The 19,610-nt window shown below is 31.6% G+C and overlaps 3 protein-coding genes across 5 annotated transcripts in view; 1 reads left to right on the forward strand and 2 right to left on the reverse strand.

Annotated features, from left to right (window-relative positions):
* The first annotated feature begins 61 nt into the window (after positions 1-61).
* Positions 62-1,337, forward strand: LOC134836902 (elongator complex protein 4). Its single transcript, XM_063852178.1, has 2 exons — positions 62-379; positions 438-1,337. The coding sequence occupies exons 1-2, from the start codon at positions 116-118 to the stop codon at positions 1,254-1,256; spliced, it is 1,083 nt and encodes a 360-aa protein (XP_063708248.1). The 5' UTR covers positions 62-115; the 3' UTR covers positions 1,257-1,337.
* A 984-nt stretch (positions 1,338-2,321) lies between these two features.
* Positions 2,322-4,047, reverse strand: LOC134827002 (tetraspanin-11). Its single transcript, XM_063839524.1, has 3 exons — positions 3,772-4,047; positions 2,857-3,489; positions 2,322-2,787 (listed from the first exon to the last, which is right to left on the reverse strand). Exons 1-3 carry the CDS (start codon positions 3,832-3,834, stop codon positions 2,413-2,415), a joined length of 1,071 nt encoding a protein of 356 aa, XP_063695594.1. The 5' UTR covers positions 3,835-4,047; the 3' UTR covers positions 2,322-2,412.
* Positions 4,048-7,437: 3,390 nt separating this feature from the next.
* LOC134838254 (serine-rich adhesin for platelets) overlaps positions 7,438-19,610 on the reverse strand; it is a 50,906-nt gene continuing 38,733 nt past the window's right edge. Inside the window, exons 1-6 of one of the 3 annotated variants that reach the window (XM_063853757.1) lie at positions 19,055-19,120; positions 18,611-18,914; positions 17,321-17,408; positions 10,829-11,084; positions 10,233-10,339; positions 7,438-10,178 (exon numbers count right to left, since the gene is read on the reverse strand). In XM_063853757.1, coding sequence (XP_063709827.1) covers positions 7,611-10,178; positions 10,233-10,339; positions 10,829-11,084; positions 17,321-17,408; positions 18,611-18,666 — 3,075 coding nt within the window. In that variant the 5' untranslated portion in view covers positions 18,667-18,914; positions 19,055-19,120 and the 3' untranslated portion in view covers positions 7,438-7,610. Of the gene's footprint in view, positions 10,179-10,232; positions 10,340-10,828; positions 11,085-11,361; positions 11,479-17,320; positions 17,409-18,610; positions 18,915-19,054; positions 19,121-19,610 lie in introns of those variants that run through there. The other 2 variants (XM_063853749.1, XM_063853765.1) reach the window with 2 other exon arrangements.

Consider the following 19,610-nt stretch of genomic DNA (forward strand, 5'->3'; position numbering starts at 1 on the left):
TTTGGTGCACTTCCAGTAAATCTGGGGACAGTTCTCAATAAAAAGTAACATCTGGTCACCTTACTCAAAATAAAAACAAACAAACGTGGGACAAAAATATTAAAAAAAAAATCAAATGTCCTTCCAAAAACGCACCCGACAATTGCCAATAGCGGGCACAAAGCCTTCCTTACACAATGGACAACTCCTGACATCCACGGGAAACCCAAGTTTAGACTACATCTTGGGAGGCGGGCAACAATTAAACACTTTACTGCTCATCGAAGAAGACAAATCCGGCTGTTATGCATCGACTTTGACGAAATATTATCTCGCTGAAGGAGTTTTACAGAAGCATTCGTTGTTCGTTGCTGCCTTGGATGACGATCCACAAGCGATTGTAAGAAAAAACTTTTAAAAAAATTCTTATTGGAATTTAATTCTTTTATTTTTTATAGATTGAAAAGTTACCTGCTCCAGTTGTGGACGCCGAAAATGCTTCAAAACCTCCCATGAGCACAAATCCCGATGATGACATGCGAATTGCTTGGCGTTATAATAATTTACCGAAAGTGGATTCAGTTGAGGAGTCGAAAAAAAGTAATTTTGAGCATTTTTTCGACTTAAGCAAGACTTTGGAAGAAGAAATCGTTCGTCAAGTTGAAATTACAACGTGGAATGGAACAAAATCTGCTCCCTCATCGTACATTAAAAACCCTCAGATGCAAGATTGCTTGAGGAAACTTCATGAAACCGCCCAAAAATATCCTCTAGAGAAAAGTTCCAAACTTTTAAGAGTCGTTATTCAATCCTTTGCTTCCCCATATTGGTACACATCGTCATTCGTGCCAGATTTAATCAAATTTTTGTACACTTTGAAGTCAATTCTGCGACATACGACCGCTACGTGTCTCATTACAATCCCATCGCACTTGCTAAAGCACGTGGATTCGGATCTCGTGACAAAAATTCGTTCAAGTGTCGATTATGCCATTGAATTGGAATCGTTTGCCGGGTCAGAGCGAGAAACAAATCCAATTTTCAAAGATTATCATGGACTTTTGAACATCAAGAGGATTCAAGCAGTCAATTCTCCGGCAGCGTATCAACCAAAAATTAAAGATTTGGCTTTCAAACTACGCAGAAAGAAGTTTGTCATTGAAAAATTGCATTTGCCACCGGAATTGCAAGAAAGTGCGGAACGCGAGCAAGACGATATTGTGCCAGGAGGTGTGGGATGTTCTTCTGCGAAGGGAAAGAAATTGCTAGATTTTTGATTTTTATTGTTTTATTTAAAATTAGAAATAAAAAAAAATCACACACACTCTTAAATTTTATGGGATAATAAACTAATTTTTTCACAGAAAACGAAATATTGAAAATTTTCGTAAAATTTTTAAATTTGTTTAAAAATTTGAGATTTTTTTTATCAATTTTCAATAATTTTTTGATTTTCAATCAAATTTTCTAAAATCTAGATTTTTTTTCAAAATATTCGACGCTCTGAATTTAGTTGAAACTTTTTTCATGTACAAATTTAATTTTTTAAAACACTTTTTCACTCATTTTGACTGATTTTAAATAATATTTTAAATCAAATTGGAGCCGAGTCAATTTTTTTGAATTATAAATTTTATTAATTCAGAGCATTAAAAATTTTTTTTTTTCATAAAAGAAATTGTCGAAAATTTTTGAAGTATTTTTATTTCTTAGATTTCTATTGTATTTTTCTTTCTAGAATCGTAAAATTATAAAAATTGAAATTTTTAATGAAATTTTACATTTTTGTCTCATTTGATATTTCGACTAAGGCCGCTCCAAATTTTTTTCGAACTTTTTGTCCCAGGAAATTTTTATCCAAAATGGGGAGGAAAAAAGATTTGAAATACGTTTTCATACAAAACGACAAAATTTTAACAGTTTTGCGTCATTAGACAATATTTTAATTACTTTTGAGATATCTACATTGAGAATTTCTTATTTAAAATTGATTTCAGAGCAATTCAACTAAAAATTCAAGAAAAAAAAATATAAATTCATAAAAAAGATCTTTAAAAAAATTGAAAAAATAAGTTCAATGATTTAAAAAAACGTTTTTAGAGAAGAAAATTCATGTAAAACTAAATTTTTTCAATGTAGAAGTTTTTAAATTTTTTTATTTCTTGAAAAATAATAAAAAATGATCAATGGGACATGGGACAAAAAGTTCAAAAAAAAAAATTGGAGCGGCCTAAGTTAGAAAATAATTAAAGCAGCCTAAATTTTGAAAATAAAATTCAAAAATATTCTGACCTTAAAGACTAAAATTTTTGATTTTTCACAATTTTAAATTTATAAATTTTAAATCGTTAAAAAATTCAGATTTTACCAAAATTTATTCTTTAAACTAAGGACCTTAACTTGAGAGAGATAAAAAATACTTTGGTTGAGCTTCTACACTAAATAACTTCGATTAACGCTATAATTATTGACACCATTGCTGTGCCCATTGTGACTGGGCTTAAAGCTTTGTACATGTTGCTGCTTCCGATGCTTACTACTGTGATGCGCTGGCGGAGGCTGAACAAACACCTCTCTTATCTCTGGCAACGTTGGCGGAAATCCATCATGATAAATATTCGTAATTGGTTCACGATGAACTTCAATCTCCTCCAACGTCTTCCTTTTTGGCTTCTTTTTGTAAATTCTCGTACAACTAAGAATTATGCTGAGCAACACCGAAAACTCCACTAGAGCAATCAAAACTCCCGCACCTAGGAAATAAATGTATTGCTCACGATACCATTGCTCGATTTTATCAACGCAACTCTAGAAATTCATCAAAAAAATTTAATTTTGTAAAAATTCGCGCTTCAATGAGTGACTTTACAAACTTACATCAACATAACGATGCTTTTCATAATCGTGTAGTTGCAATGCCTGACACAACGTGGTGTTAACGGGCTTTGGATCTAAATATGCATCGCGGTCATCTTTATTCGAGAGATGGCAACATGTGAGTGGAACAGTGAGTTCTTTCTTCCCTAAGCCTTCTTGCAGCTTCCACATCGAGGTGTCGTAATTGATGCTCGTATTGATGCCACAACACTGGAATTTTACTTGAGCGAGATCGATGGCAGCTGTAAATTGTTCCTCTCCGGGAATCCCGTAATAACCCTGAAGTGTCTTCACCATGGCAGTTGTGTTTAGCGTGAGACCTAAACATTGAGGCCACATTGTAATAATGAGACAAATGGCGAACTCGAAGAAGAGTAAGATGATGACGATGAGAAAATAGAGACTTAGAATGCAATATCGATTAATGCATGAAGCCCAAACTCCCAAAGCAGCTGCGATACTCGCAATTAGTCCGGCAACGATAATTCCCAACGCGACATAGAAGAAAAAGGGTTGCGATAAATTCGTGAGAGGACTATTGTCTAACGAAGAGATGATGAGACGAGATAAAAGTACGCGTGGCCCGTCACAAAGCACGTAAAATCCAACTGCAAGCAATCCGATCCCGCATGTCTGTGAAAAAGAGAAATGGCGCCATGAAAGAATTTTTATGAATGAATGAATCATCACCATTAGTGAAAGCAACACCATGAATGACCATTCATACTAGACAGAATTTCAACAATAGACGTCACGAGTTACATCCTGTCGAATAGTAATTGAAATTCTATGACGTTGCTCTCAATAAATTTCATTTGATGAAATATTTACTAAAAAAGTTCTAACATTCTTTGTCAAAAGAGACGAAATTGTTAGAACTACGCGAAAATGATAACAAACTTTGAATTTAATTACCATAAACAAAAGGTTGCACACTGCCAACAACAGTCGGTGGTTAAATATTTTGCAAAACTTCATCGTTCCAGTCCGTAAACGTGAATTTATTCAAAAAATGAAGATGTTTGCAATATTTTTTAAATGATTTTTGATAGAAGAACCATTAATAGGTTCGCACACTTTTCATTGTGACAAAAATTGATCCAGATTCCGACCGAATTTTATATATTTTTAGATCGCTCTGATAAAGAAAGATGACATTCTTGCCGCGGAACTGCGAAACGCGTGTGCACTCTTTCATTTAACGTGAATTACTGAAGTGAAGTCACAACCTAGCATTTTAATGTGAGTTCACCTGTGGATATTGTGTTCGTTTGGAGTGGAAACGGTGATTGCTTTCGGTGCAATTTGATGGTTGTGAAATTATTCTGTGAAATTTGTATTTTGATTGTTTTTTTAGAAAAATTTTTCTAGGTCCACATACAGTTTAAAGACAACCAATCAGATTAGTTATTGAAAAGCGTATTTTAACTGCAATTTCAACTTAAATCGTTCGTGGAAAAAATTAATTCCTTTGAGTTAATTGCTATATCGCATTGGAAAAAATAAGCTCGTGGCAGTGATATTTAGTTGTAAAAAATCCGATCGACAAATCATTGAGGCCACCTGTGGTTTGAAGAGATTTTTGAAGAAATAATCAATCCGAAGAATTTTTAAGAAAAATTTAACTAAACTTTTATTCACTTCAATATATTTTTATTTATTCGCACAACATGTGCTTACTCGTTGCTGTCTAGTGTCTCGATATCTAATAATTTAATGTTTTCTCCATTGCTTGCATAGAAAATGTTGCTCAGAGCATCTATTCTATGTTAAATATTTGAATTTTGACGTAAGAAGTGAAAATCAATCGCCTTATGTTTTTGCCTAAGAAAGGAATTTCCTTAGGCCTTAAATACTTGTTATAATTTTTATCCACTTCTGAATTCTGCATATTGAGATGTCCACGACTTGAAGCATAAACTTAATGATATTGTTTGATGATTAGGAATGATGCGAAGACTACGCATTACTCCACGATGTGTTATGAACCACGTTTTTGCTGATGCGAAATTTGCCACATTTTTGCTGACAAGATTTGTTTTTGTCGAAAATAAGTTTTGCCGGTGAGCAAAAAACTATGATTTATTCTGCAACTAACACTTTTGGCAAAAACCTAACAACAGATTGGTAATCACGGTGGACACTTGATTACTTTCAATTTTTCTTTATTTTCACTGCACTTTATTTAGGTGAAATTTAAATAAAACAATTGCCTCAATTGACTCGTGTTTATGTATGTATGTCATTCAATTGGATTCTCCCAAAAACCACAGAATGGAAGACATTGAGACTGAGAATTACCTAAAAAGCTCAAAATATAACTTCTCTTAAATATTAAAAGTTATTTAAATTTGTTGAAATGGAAAATAAATATCCTGTAAAAAACGTAAAAAAATTATCATTATTATTATTATTACTTACCTTCTAGGTTATTTACATCAAACGCTAATTCACTGAAATTTCCCATATATCACTCTCTGCATGTATGTTTGCTTACTTGAAGAGCATCACCTCACCATTATCATCATTTATTGTACTACTAACAAAATGTTGTTGTTAAAAATTTAAACAATAAACACATACACACATTATTCGAAGTGTGTGTGTAAAATAAAGCGGCTAATAAACTTACAATAAAAATGAAAAACTCACCAAACAAAATAGAATAAATTAACGTCATTCATGTATGATCGACAATAGATACATAACAATATTTTCACGCATTATGCTGTTAAAGGGGTTTGCAGGTCTCTTTCAATTAATTACCGTGTCGAGGTTGATTCTTAAAAGGTGTTGCTAGAAGATCATCGTAGAATCTTGATCATCATAATTTACGGTAAATGAAGAAAAAACAATGTTTAAAATTAAATGTACGTTCTTCTAAATAGGTCGTCATCATCATCAATAGAACAATTAAAGAGCAACACACGAATGCCATTGTTTTATTTCATTTAATTTTAAACATAAGTTACATAAGAGAGCATTAAACGTCTATCTACCGTCTCTCTCGTGTTTAAATAAAAAATAAATAACAAATTTTAGTTGTTTGACCATTTTTTGTTTTGTTATTTTTTTTTTAGACAAAAAGGAAATGATTTCAGTAGAGCGGAACTTGATGGATCAAATGTATGTTAAAAACGCAGGTAATGTATGCAAGAGTGTTAAATGCGTGAAGAGTACTCCGTTGCCGTGATACACTTAATAATAGAGGGCAATTTTTGATAGAGTTGTTGTTATGGAATGAACGTAAGGCCGCTCCAAATTAAACTCAATAGTTTTGTTCGATGCCCCATTTCAGAATCCAAAAATGGTACAAAAAAAACGTAAAAAAATTTTATCAAAAAAAAATTTTATCAAAACGTTTTTTTACCGTTTTTGATTCTATCTTCATATCGTTAAGCATGAATTTTCTTCCAAATTTATGGAAATTTTGAAAACTCCTGAAATTTTTTTAAAAATTTTAAGTTTTTAAAAATTTTTGAGTTGAAAATTATATTTTAGCATGAATTTTCTTCCATAAAAATATTTTTGACTAGAATTCCTAGAGTTATTTTTCAAAAAAAAAAAAAGAAAAAAATTTACAGTTTTTTTTAATGACAATCATTTTTTTAAACTACAATTTTATTTTAATTTTAAATTGCTTACCTTCGGTTTTTTATATCTTTTATAATGAGATAGGTACTTAATTTTATTATAAAAACTTCTTCAAAAAATATATTAAAAACTCGTCAAAAGATTTATTAAAAAATATAAGTACATGATCGAAGGAAAATTCAATGATAACGATCATTTTTTTGCAACTATTTGAAAACCAATGAATAATAAAAGTTAAAAATATGAAAATTACCTGTTTTTTTACTTTAATACACAATTCTAGGATTTTCGGGAAAACATTTAAAAAATATCTTTATGGAAAAATAAAAAAATCTAAACTTTTTTTACACATTTTTTGTTTTATTTTTTATTTTATTTCACACCTCAAATAATTGAGTCGTAATTCGTTCAAATATACTTCTTATACATTGAAAATTCTTAACTCTCAAATACATTGTCAACTTCATTAATAATAATTTTATATATGTTTAACTCTAAGATATTTATCAATATAATATGGATTTGATACACAGTTCTTGTTAATTTCAAACAAACTTTTTTTTTTAAATATATGTTTTAGGCAAACTTTATCATTGCTTAACACCCTTTAAATTATTTTTCATTTTTGTTTTTTTTTTTTGTTATCAGGTGTTTCTATCAATCTATCACTTTCTTCAAATCATCAGAGAAAATTTTCATATAGGTAGAAAAATATTTTAGGTCTCGGGTTATTTTGTGGGTTGGTTGAACGTGTTGTTGAACATTTTATTCTTAGTTATTTATTATTTTAGAAAAAAAGGATCTACTTTTATATGATATATTTTCTTGTTTAACATTTTGTGGGAAAATTTCAACTGGATTAACAACTCTTTATTTTTTTTCAATAAATATCTATTCATAACTCGGTTCATAAGCAATTTCTAACATTTTTTTTTTGAGTTTCATTCTAAAGCCACACAATTTTCACAGGATTTGCAGGTTTATTTGTTTTTAATGTTTATATTTATAGAAAAGCTACTCTAAAAATTGGTCGAATTGTTAAGGAATGATTTTTTTTTTTGAAAAATTATTAGTACAAAAGAAATTTTCATCAAGAAGCTAATCGTTAATTTATTTTTTTTTATCACAAGCACAACTTTTTTTAAACTTTTTAAAGATTTTTATTTGAATCCTTCTTTTGCGCGTTTTTCCCATTCGGCGCGTCGCTGCAAAATTCCCTTGAACTCAATTTCTTCGGGTTCCGTGTCAATTTTCTCGATAGCACCGATTGTGTGACGAATGTTTGTGGAATTGTTGTTCTTGACATCTTGCGTTAGTTTGTTATTGCTCGTAATTGTCGTTGTTGTTGTCGTCGTCGTTGCGGATGTTGATGATGTCATGTTGTTGTTGTTTTTCATCGTTTTATTGCGCGTTTCCAGGAAAGTCGTGCTATTGCGATAATTGGAGACGTTGCTAAACCGACTTGGCGTTCCAAAGGGTTTCGACAATGTTTTGCCATCGTTCACCGGAATCACATTTTCATTATTTTCCTTGATGCCGGTTGTGGCGGGCTTGATTGTTGGCACGTTGTTGTTGTTGATGTTGTTGTTCGTTCCTTGACTTGCAGGAGGCGTTACTTGTGGTTGCGTGATTTTATCCAACTTTTCCTCGCTACTTGATTGATTTTCCTTGTCACTGTCGACGTTGTGAGCTGCGATAAGTTTCTTAATTTCCTGCACTTGAACATTGTCGTCGTCATCAAGTTGGATTTTTTGCGAGCGACGCGCAAAAACTTTCATCAGTTCCGGCGTTTCGTCGTTTTTAGTACCCGACGCGTCAAAAACCTTCTCGCTGGACTTTTTACGCATCGTAACTACGGGAGTTTCGTCTTCGTCGGATGTCGTGCTAGCGACCGACTTTTTCATTTCCTTTGGTTTTGTCTCAAGATCTTCCTCGGATTGCGATTTTTTGTGATCTTTCGAGCCGTCGTCCGATGCTCCGCCGGAAATTCTCCGTTCGAACTTCAAACGTTCCTCGGACACGGAAGTTCTTCGTTGCAAAATCACTTTTCGGTCGTCATTGTCTCCGATGATGCTTCTACGGGGCTCTGTCTCTTGAAAAACTGCGTTATGCGTCAACTTCACGGGACTACTGGGCGTCTCCGAAGCCGGAATAATCTCAACGGGAGTCGTTTTCGGTGAAATTCTGAAAGACGTTGGGGGCTTTGGAGGTTTCATCTCTTTGTCGCGCAACTCAACGGTCTCTGTTTCAGGTTTTGTCACCTTAATTGGCGGTTTTGCCTTGAATTCCGGACTGCGTTTCGCCTCAAATTGTTCCAAAACACTAGAAACGCGTTTTTCACGGAAGATGGCTTCAGTTTCGTTTGTTTCGGATTTTTTCTCTTCCTTTACGGGAGATTGGGGGCTTTCGGGAGTCATACTTTCCTCACTCGATGAATCGATAATTTCCATTTTTACGTCATTTTCTTCGAAACTTGCATTTTTGAGCATCGTAACGACAGAACTTTTCATTAATTTGTCGATATTTTCCTCGATTTGGGAGATATTGGTCGTCGTCGATTGTGATAACTCTTCAGCACCTTTCAAAACGATATTTTTCTTCTTAAGAACTCCAACAATTTCGACTCCGGGCTCTTTTTTGTGCTGTTTCACCAAATTAAAGTCGTTAATTTCGAATTTTTGTTTGCTCGAATCGGGAAGTTTTTCTTGCGACTTGCGTTTTTTCTCGGTGTAGTGCTCCGTTAGACTAGAAAACTTCAAGGGCTCATCACTTTTCACGTCGTCATCGTTGTCGTCGACAATCTTACTCAAGTTCGGTAAACTCGGGAGATTGTTCTTTTCCAAATTGCTGTCGATGCTGGACGAGTAAACGCGAAAACTGTTGGATTTGGGGACATTTGCCTTCTTTGACGGCGATTCCATGTGAGAAATTTTCTGCTGCAACGAACTCAATCCACAAATTTTGGGCGCCTTTAGGTGATGTTGTTCCTGCCAACTCGTTTTTGGTGGCGAAATGGATTGTGCTTTCACATTTTCTTCCTTTTCCAACGATTTGGACAACAAATTTTCGTGACTTTTGACAATCACGCGTGCCGGACTCGCTCCAATGTGCGTTCTGGCAATCGGGATCGGTTTCGACTTTGCCTCCGTTTTTTGTCCAATTACGATGCTAGCACGTTCTTTAACCACAGGCTCCTCGATTTCCTGCGGAACGACACGTTGACGAGCTGCAGCTCCAGTTTTGGGCTTTGGCTTGACGAGAACATCCGTATTTTCCGTGTTAATTTGCAAAATTGATTTATGTTCCATGCATTCCGAGACACGTTCTTCTTGCTCGTCTTCCGCTTCCATGACGTCCTCTTTGGACTTTTTCACGTTGCGACTCCAGAATTTCTTGATCAAACTCTCCTCGGATTTCTTCGTGGAAGTTGTTGTTGTCGTGTTTGTCGTCACTGTCGATGCTGTGCCAATTGTGATGCTTGTCGTGGCAACGGGTTTGTCGAAATCGTGACTTTTGGAAATATTTTTGTTCACGTAAATTGTCGTTTTTTGCGGCGTTTGACGAATTTCGGATTTTGTGAAAGCAAACATCTGCTTGGAATCCGTTTCGCGTGGCAACGATTGTGATTTAAGCTTCTTGGTGGGCGTATCTGTGATGTCAGAATTTGACGCGGCATGTTTTAAATTTTCCTCATTCACCTCGGGAGTGGATGGCAAGACAGTTGTCGGCTAAAAATCATAAAAAATTAGCTACAATTAAAATTTGAGTAAGAAAAAACTTACTTCACGTGATCTGCGTGGTCGACTGGGACCCTTTTTCTTGGGGCGCACTGCCAATTTGTGACGCGCTGCTGAATGGCTCAATCGGGAAGATGACGAAAGATCAAGATCTATAAAAAAAAATAATTTTAATTAAACTTTAATTGATTGTTTGTTTTTTAAATTAAATTTGGGACGCTTTTAATATATTTTTTTAAATTTTTTGTCAAAAAAAAAAGTAAAAAATCAGGCAAAATAAAAAAAAATAAAATTTTTTTTAAATATTTTAATATTTTTTTTAAGTTTTTAAATTTTGAATTTCAATTTTTTCAAATTTAAATTTTTAGAAATTTTTGTATTTAAAATCGGAATTTTGTATTTGAAATATTTTTTAAAATTATTTTTTATGAAATAATTATTTTTTAATTTATTTCTTAAAATTAATTTCTAATTTGCAAATCTTAAAGAAAATAATTAAAAAAACAAAAATATTGATGAAATTTTCTTTTTTGTATAAAAAAAAAAAGTTTTTTATAAATTGGACAAAATGGATCGTCCTTAATTTGATTTTTCATGAAAAATTTAGGAAAATTTTATTTTATTTTTTTTTTTAAACTTACCAACTTCATCATGCGAATAATCCGACGATTTATTGAAGAAACTCGAGCTCGAACTGTCAAACGTCGTATTTTGACGCGTCGAGGAATGTTCGTCGTCCATATCGGAACTCGTCATACTCAACAAACTCAAGGAACCTTGGCTGTGATGTTTTTCCTTGCGATTTGGACTGTTGGGGCTCTGTGGCAGGCCGAGATCTTCTTCTTCGGACGCTTCTTGGCGCAATCCACGTTTGCGCAACACATCTGTCAACTCAGCCTGTAACAACGAGAGACACAAGGTAAGAAATCATTTTTTTTTGCTTATTTCAAATCGTTTTAGAAATAAAGTGACTTGCAACAAACACATTGAACGAACCCACACACGAAGACTTTTCAAACTTTTAAATTAATGCACAATTATTTATTTATATATTTCTTCATAATTTTTTTTCGCTGTTCGCTAAATTGAACAACAACAAAACCATCATCATCATCACCACCATCGCGTAACTTTTTTATTTTTATTACATTCCATTTAATTAATGTCCATTTACCCTAGTTGCGAATATTAGTTTATGAAATCGCCTGGAATTCCGCCAGTGCGAGCTGTATTGTTCCAAATCCTCCTGCTGACTAATCACTGATGTCATTTTATCGAAAATGGACATGTCGTTGGGTTTTACTCGCGTTGCCTTGTGCTTCCTTTTAGGCATTTGACGGGGTTTTCACTGGTAACTTTGAGTCCATTTTTTTTAAATTAAATAATAAAATGTTCAATGACTTTTTAATCGCTCAATCTTATCACAAATCAAAATTATTTGTTTATTAATCAAAATAATAAATAACGAGTCTTTTAGTAATCCGCGATGATGAGCTTAAAATTAAAGCTTTGTGAGAAACTTGAAGTTATTTTTATTTATTTTGCACCGAAACGTATTTTCGTTCCAAACAGTTGGAACGCGAACAACAAACTGAGCAAAAATTCAATTCACTAAATGTTGTTTGTGGTGTAAAGTAGTTGTACGTCTATATTTACCACCTTTTTAAGGCGATTACTGACAACGAGACGACGGTGTTTGATGTTAATTCGGTTGCTTTTGTGTCTATTTGTGATCAAGTACTGAGTCTATATTTGAGTATTTGTTCAAGTTTGCATTAAAAAATGTGTTACAAACAAGTAAATAAGCAACACCTTCGCTGACTCACCGATTAGAACGGACTTTGGTGAGGGAAAAAGTACCAGGGAGCTCCATCACGGATGTGATTTTTACTCTTTTGGTAATTTTTTTTGAGATAATTGACATTTAATGATTTTATTTTTATTTCAGGATCAGAAAATGATAGGTTTTTCAGAAAAAAAACTTAAATAAAAATATTTAATTGAAATATTTATTTTTTTTTTAATTTTATAAATTTTAAAAATTTCTAAAAATAAATTTCAAAATTAAAAATATTTTAATACAATTTTTTTGCGGGTCCAGAAAAATAATTATTTAAAAAATTATTTAATTATTTAAAAAAAATATTTAAAAAAAAATAAATATATTTTTTTTTAAAAATTTAATTTTTTAAAATATTTAAAAATTAAAAATTGTTCTTAAAACCGTTTTAAAAGAATTTTAGATTTTATAAAAAATTATTCGATTTATAATTGATTTTTTTTTTTGTTTTTTAAATTTAATTTAATTTTTTTTAAAGGTCTAGAAATTCTTCAATATTTATTCCAATTAATTCAAACCAAGCACAAAAATTTCATGAAATTATTTTTTTTTTGTTAACCCAAAATTTAAATTTTGCATCATCAAGGTAAGTATCAAATTTCTTTTAAAAAAAATTCCCTTTCAAACTTTAAACGCTTCAATTTTATTCATTATTTCTTTGTTGCAGCCCATACAATGTTGCTTTTTTATTGTTAATATTGGGACAGCGATCGTTTTAAAAAAAATGTTACGAAACTGAAAACACTTGAACGAAAAGTGTTCCAAAACAACTATTAAAAGGTGCAGACATGCGAAATTAACGGATGCGTGACTATTTACAGACAGCGTGGCGTTTTGTTTATTCAAAATTGTGTCACTTATTTTTTTTTGTTTCTTTAAAAACGTTTTTAAGAACAAAATAAGTAAATCTGGTCAAGACCCGATGTCAATCACCGCTGGAGGCATGTTCTTGTCAGGTTTCGTCTTATCGCCCAACAAATAAAAAAAATAGTTGCTGTCGATATGCGATGATTTATGGTGTGGCAAGATGTTTCATGTTCGACTGACTTTACAAAAGTAACCTATAAAACTTTTAATTTTATTTTTATGTCTAATTGCATGCACGTGAGTTGACGCGCTTTAATGCCTTTACATGCGAGTTGCGAGCAATAATTGTCTGCGAATCGTCTGAAAAATAGTCTAATTTAACGGTCAAAGGTGTGACATAATGCCAAGTACGAAGACGTTATATAAGTAAGACATGCGAAAAAATTCAGACTTTTTTTACGATGAAAAACGATGGCGATGAAAAGGAAAAGATATGCAAAAGCAAGAAAGACGAGCTGATCGGTATCTAACTAGTTTATACGGTCATTTACGTTTGAATTTCATTTGAATTCAATTTCGAACAGAGATTTTTCGTCTCGATACTATTTTTCTGACCAAAGTTAAATGCAAAATGTGGTTTTGTGCAAAAATTTTATGTAAATGAGAAAAGTTTTCAATCCTGATATCACGAAAAAACGAGTGTAATGAAAGGATTGCAATGCGGTTAAAAATATGTCAGAGTGGTCAGAAAATGATACATTGCAGCTTGTAACTCTGAGATATGAATATTTATTAAAATTTTTCGTGTGCTTGTGACAAAAATGTGGAGTAATGTTACTTTGGTGAGACAACTAGGTCACATTCGTGAAATTAAAAAATTGGTTTTCAGGAATTTATTACTTGTGATGAAGATTAATCAAAGAATTTATGTTTTATGAGAAAAAATATTAAAATATTGAAAATAAAAAAAAAATAAATTTTAAAATGAATTAATTAATTTAAAATAAAATAATTTTGATTTAAAAAAAAAAATTTTTAACTTTTTTTTTGATTAAAAAACGTTTCTTTTCAATGTTTATCAAAGTTTAAATTTAATTTAATTTCAAATATTAATGTATTAATTTAAATTTAATCTAAAATTTATTAAATTTTGAAGTAAGGACTTCTCATTCTTTAAAAAATGCTGATTTTTTTTATTAAATTAGGCCGCTTTAAATTTATTTTCGTTTGAATCAAAAAAAGTTGTTCTACGAAAGTTGCATTTTTTCATGCACTTTAAATGCACAAAAGAATTTTTAGTCCCAAAAAATTTTAACAGTTTTTTGTCATTAATCAATATTTTAGTTGATTTTACGGTATCTACATTGAGATTTGATAGTTTAAGATATATCTTAGAGTATAAAAATTTAAACAAAAAAATTTCGTAAAAAAAACTCATAAAATTTTGAAAAAATTTTTAAAGAAGAAAATTCATGTTTAAATACGATTTTTAATATAAAAATTCTTAAAAACTAAATTTTTTTTTTAAATTTTGGGAAATTTTTTGAAAAAAGACTAAAAAACGACCAACTTTGATGAAATTTTAAATTTTTTTATTTTGCCCGTTGGATTTTCGAATTTTAAGATGGGGCATGGGACAAAAAGTTCAAAAAAAAAAATTGGAGCGGCTTTAATTAATATTTTATATTTAGGCAATTTTAAAAAATAATTTTGAATAAATTTTTTAAAAATTTATCTTAATATAGAAATTTAATTAATTAAAATATTTTTAAAAATTCTTTAAAAAATTTTTTTGTAATAAATTAAACTGCGAATTTTAAACAAAAATAATTTTAAATAATTTTTTATAAAAAAATGGTTCTCACAATATTTTTCCTGTTCCTCGTATCTTTATTAACTCGCGTGAAATTCTAAATTGGAGCGCAAGTAACAACAACAACTTTGCTCGTCATCGACGCAATTACACCGGTACAACTGAATCAATTTAAAATAATTATTGCAACATGTCTGCCTCCATTCAGCTGCAAAGTAACGAAAGAAGCATGGCTCGCAGTAACAATTTTTAATTCACCCATTTACCCGCAAAACAGTCACGTTTATTATTATTATTTTTATTTACGTCTGCATCTCATTAATCGCGTGTGTGTGCCGCGTTGCGTCTCCTTAGCAGCGTTTGCCTAACGAAACTGGTATCTTCGCAAGCAACTTAAAAAGTATAATAACAACAATCTTTGTGTAAATTTATTACCATCAAGTGTCATTTAACCGGTACTTTTCTCTTCGTCGTGCATCGTCGTCGTTGTTTCTTTCTGTGCATTGGATTGCATAATTTTTGCTCGTAAGCCCGTGAAAGAAAAGAGGTCGACACAGATGTGGAGCAAATGTACGATGGACACCCCTTTGTGAAAATTGATTTCTGTTGTGCTCTATGACGCAGTTTCTAATGCTCTGCTCTCTGTAACGTGCATAAAATGCATTATAATGAGAAATGTTACACAATTTGCATATCTGGTCCGAGTTGCACGACGAATGTGTGACAATATATGCAAAATTCAATCATTTCCTGGAAACGATACACGCGAAAATGACCCAATTTATGCATTTTATGTAACGGTGGGTGGCAACTCGCGATAAAAGTACACGGCAGTTAGTTAATTAATTGATGTATTGAATGGCAGTGTGACGAGATGCAGGCTTAAGGTGGTTTTTTGTGACAAACGTTATTGATTGATTTTTGCTGTTGACAATTTATGCTGCAATTTTACGGGTTTTGTGACAACCAGGAATTGATTAAATGCAATATTGATAAGGCTTACACAAAATTTCAATTTGTTAAAATGCAAAAACCACCTTTTTGATCAACTTTTTTATGAATGAAATATCAGTAGATTTAATTTGTTGGATATTTCTACTGAACATCATCAATTTTTGCAACTATACCTGGTATTGACTATGGATTTCGAAAATATTAAATGAATGATAGAATTTCAAAAATTGTTGAATTTTGTTTTTCAGAAGCTCTTTGTATAGAATTTAAGCTTAATGAAAAAATTACTTTTTAATTCGTCGACTCTACAGTAATTTTTTAAGCTTAGTCTGATGATGATTTTCATTTTATCTCCATCTATGAGCTCTTAAGATTTTGGGATTTTAAGTTAAAAAACGCTCAAAAATTGTACTCCTCCTTCACCTCTCGAGATTTTAAAATATCGATTAATTTGTATTCAAGAAATTCAGTAGGGTTAATTTGACCATCTATTCTGTTAGAAATATTTTGTCGTCTGTCTTAGAGTCCGGAATAAGTATTTCGAAGATTTTTCATCATTGAAGCAACTTCTGCACGTAAGCTCGTAGACTCAATCTCTTCAGAAAACGCCAGAAAATGGATCTTAGCTTATAAAGTATGAACCCAAGCAGGCACCCTCAAAATTCACTAAGCTCTTCCAGAAGGTTCCAAAGCGATTTCTCACTGAAATGAATCTTTTCTTTCTTAAAGAGTGTCAGCACGGTTAAAGAAGAATATGGAACAGGTTAGGAAGAAAGAAAACCTACAGAAAGCCTTTTTTGTGTGCTTAGATGGGTCATCGTATAATCATCATCATCAAGGTTCCAAAGGGTGTCTAAAAGATCTTAGTAAATTTTAAGCATGATTGGAGTCAAGAAAGTTTTTCATGATTTTGAGTCTCGAACCGACGACCATACGCTTCTCAGTAAGATACGTTGACCAGTGTACCAAGCTTTTTAACTATGTCTAGATATGTCCATGTAAGAATGCTGTTATTACTCTAATTTGAGAAATACCTTGGTCTGTTGAAAAATTTCATTCCAGTTAGATTCCAGCCATTGCTCTCTAGTTGTTGGTATCGAATCTTGAAAAACTTCTGATGACTAAAAATCAGCAATAATCAATTCACTTGATCATAAAAAATCGATCAAAACTCATCAACATTCATGACAAAAGTCACTTATGCGACAATTTCCCATCTAATGCACTTACAAAGATCAATTTTGCGGTTATCGTTACTCATCACGAGACATGAAACGATAATAACATAAAATTTAATCACACATAAAATGAAACTGGATTTATGATGATTTTTTTTCTCTCATCAAATCAAATCAACGTGACTCGTGAGCTTTGTCAAGTCATTCACGAAAAGTGCTCTGACAACAAATAGATGCACTCTAATGCCAGTTATTAACTATAAAACATAAGTTTAAAGACCGTGCGAGCGTGGTGATGAAATATTTTGCTCTCTTCTTGCTTTTATGTTGCAGCTTTACTTTGCAAACTGAAGAAAACGGGTTTGGTTGCACGACTTCTGCTGCGATTTATTTTTAGAATGGAAAAAACTGGATTTTTGCTTTGAATTACTCGACTTAAGTACAAAAATACTCCGAAAAAGGACACAAACTTGCGGTTTTCGTTCGTTCAATGTGATCTTAATCTTTCGTTAAAACATAGAAAAATGTTGACAAAACTTACCTTTAGCACTATCGATAAACTGCTTGCTGTAGCTGACTCGGAAAATACACTGTCGTGCGACTGTGATAGATGTTCTCGACTGATGTCACTGAAAACATAAAAAATGAAAATTCATCAACTTTGGCATTTTTTTTTATATGTCACGCTAAGAGAGAAAAACATTTCTGGTTGAATGGGCTCGTTAAGCCGTTAATGCCACAAGGTGTGGAACTCCAAAAATAAAAAAAAATAGAATTCTATTGATTTTGTTACCATTATTAATAATAACTTGCAAGACAAATAGCTTGTTAAAGACTCGTTATGTAATATAATAAAGTTTACCTGATCGAGAGTTGCAAATATTTACTTTTTCGAAAAAAGAAATAAATTTATTATTAGCAAAGTCGTGACTTGATATTTGTTGATTTTTTTTTTTGAGTCAAGTAGAATTGAGAGCAAGAAGGTGTTTTACTGGTTTGGCATTTGAAAGGGAACTAATTCAATGGAAGTCTAGTCGGACACTCGATAATGATAATTGATAAGATTGGTTATCTTGCACGTTTTTGTTGGTATTTAGCAATGTTTTGAGTGTTTGATGAATTGATAATTTTTTTTTGGTTTGATAAAGTTCGGTGGAAAGAATTATTTACATGAAGGTCATTCTAATACCTTGAGCGCTTTCTTTAATTGATATCTGATAATTTTTTTTGTACATTTCTTTTGAACTTGGTAAAAATTGATAATTTTTACTAACATAAGGCAGGTGATATTTGAAACTATATTTCGGGCCTTTTCTGACTTATTAAAGCCCATAAACTTTGTACAGGATTTTTTTCAAACTTTTATGTAAAAAAAAGTGAATTTTCAAATTTCTTAAAAAAAATTTTTTTTCATAAATTTTTGAAAAAAATAAAATTACAAATTGATCAATATTTAGTATCGAATTTGGCCAAAAAAAAATATAAAAATTTGTTAAATTTTCTTAAAGTATGTCAGAAATGGTCACGTGATTAAGATTTAAATGCTCAATATCATGAACATTTATTTAATCATTAGGTAATAATTTTATAAATTAATTTTGTTCATCTTTTTATTTTCTGTATTTTTGCGACAAACAAAAAATAGTCAATTTTCAAATATTTAAGGTCTTATAACGATCTTTTTTATTTAAAATTATCTAAAAATCACGTGGTTAACAAATCTCTCAATTAGTGATGCAAAAACCGAATACTTGATCTCTCTTAAAATTATTCTAACCTCAAATTTTCTATTTTTTTTTTAATTATTATAAAATGTAATTATTCAACTTACCTATCTATCAATCGTCCTTCACTGAAGCTCCTCTGACAATCACTTATCTCCGCCATATCACTTGATTCGTCTTCCGCATTACCGCCACGATGTCCAATACCGTCGGTCGAGTGATCGCGCTTCAGATACAAATATCCACCGGAAATTTGAGCACTTTTGCCACTGATTGTCGTGGTGTCTGTCGTGGACGAACTCACGGTACCAAAGGTGTGAATTTGCGGGGTTTCAGCATGCGAAACTGTGCGTCTGCGAAATATTTTTCGTAAATTTCGTAGTGGATGAAAACGACGACGCTTCACCGTATCTGCAACAATTAAGTGATAAGATAGTATAAAAATTCCGATAAAACTGATGATGTGCAATTAACGAGAATATTAATCAATATTATTTACAAAATGATTGAGTGAAGTGACGCTTTTGATGATTATTACAACTTTAACTCACTTTCATTCACTTAATTTTTTTTTTTTTTGAGAATTTTTTTCCCACAATTTTATGATTTTTTTAAATTTGTTTATTATTTAAAACAATATCTCATTTTTTCTCAAAATTTTCTCTTCTTTTTATGGATTTTTTATGACTTTTTTTTTATATTTCTCTGTTATGAATTAACAGACTTTATCACTTAACGCTTGTACAATATTTGACACACATTGGCTTAAAATCCACTCAAAACACAATAAAAATTATCTCAAACTGGAAGTCAATAACGATAACATTTTTATCATCATCGTCGTTTCTATTATTATTTACTATGGATTTTTTTCGTAAGAAACCAGTTTTTTGACACTATGCATTAAGTCAGTAGTAATCAAACAGAGAAAAAAAACTTTCCTCGAGCAAACGAACCGAGGTCTTATCACCGTCAATGTCAAACACGAACTAAACAAATAAATTGTAGCAATATTAAAAATAAGCCAAAGTTGGTTGTTCGTTCGTTTGTTTTGCTTTTTTGAATATTTTTTTTATTATTACATTAAATACCCACACACACAAACAC

Source organism: Culicoides brevitarsis, chromosome 1 (assembly GCF_036172545.1).
Source record: "Culicoides brevitarsis isolate CSIRO-B50_1 chromosome 1, AGI_CSIRO_Cbre_v1, whole genome shotgun sequence".
NCBI lineage: Eukaryota > Metazoa > Arthropoda > Insecta > Diptera > Ceratopogonidae > Culicoides > Culicoides brevitarsis.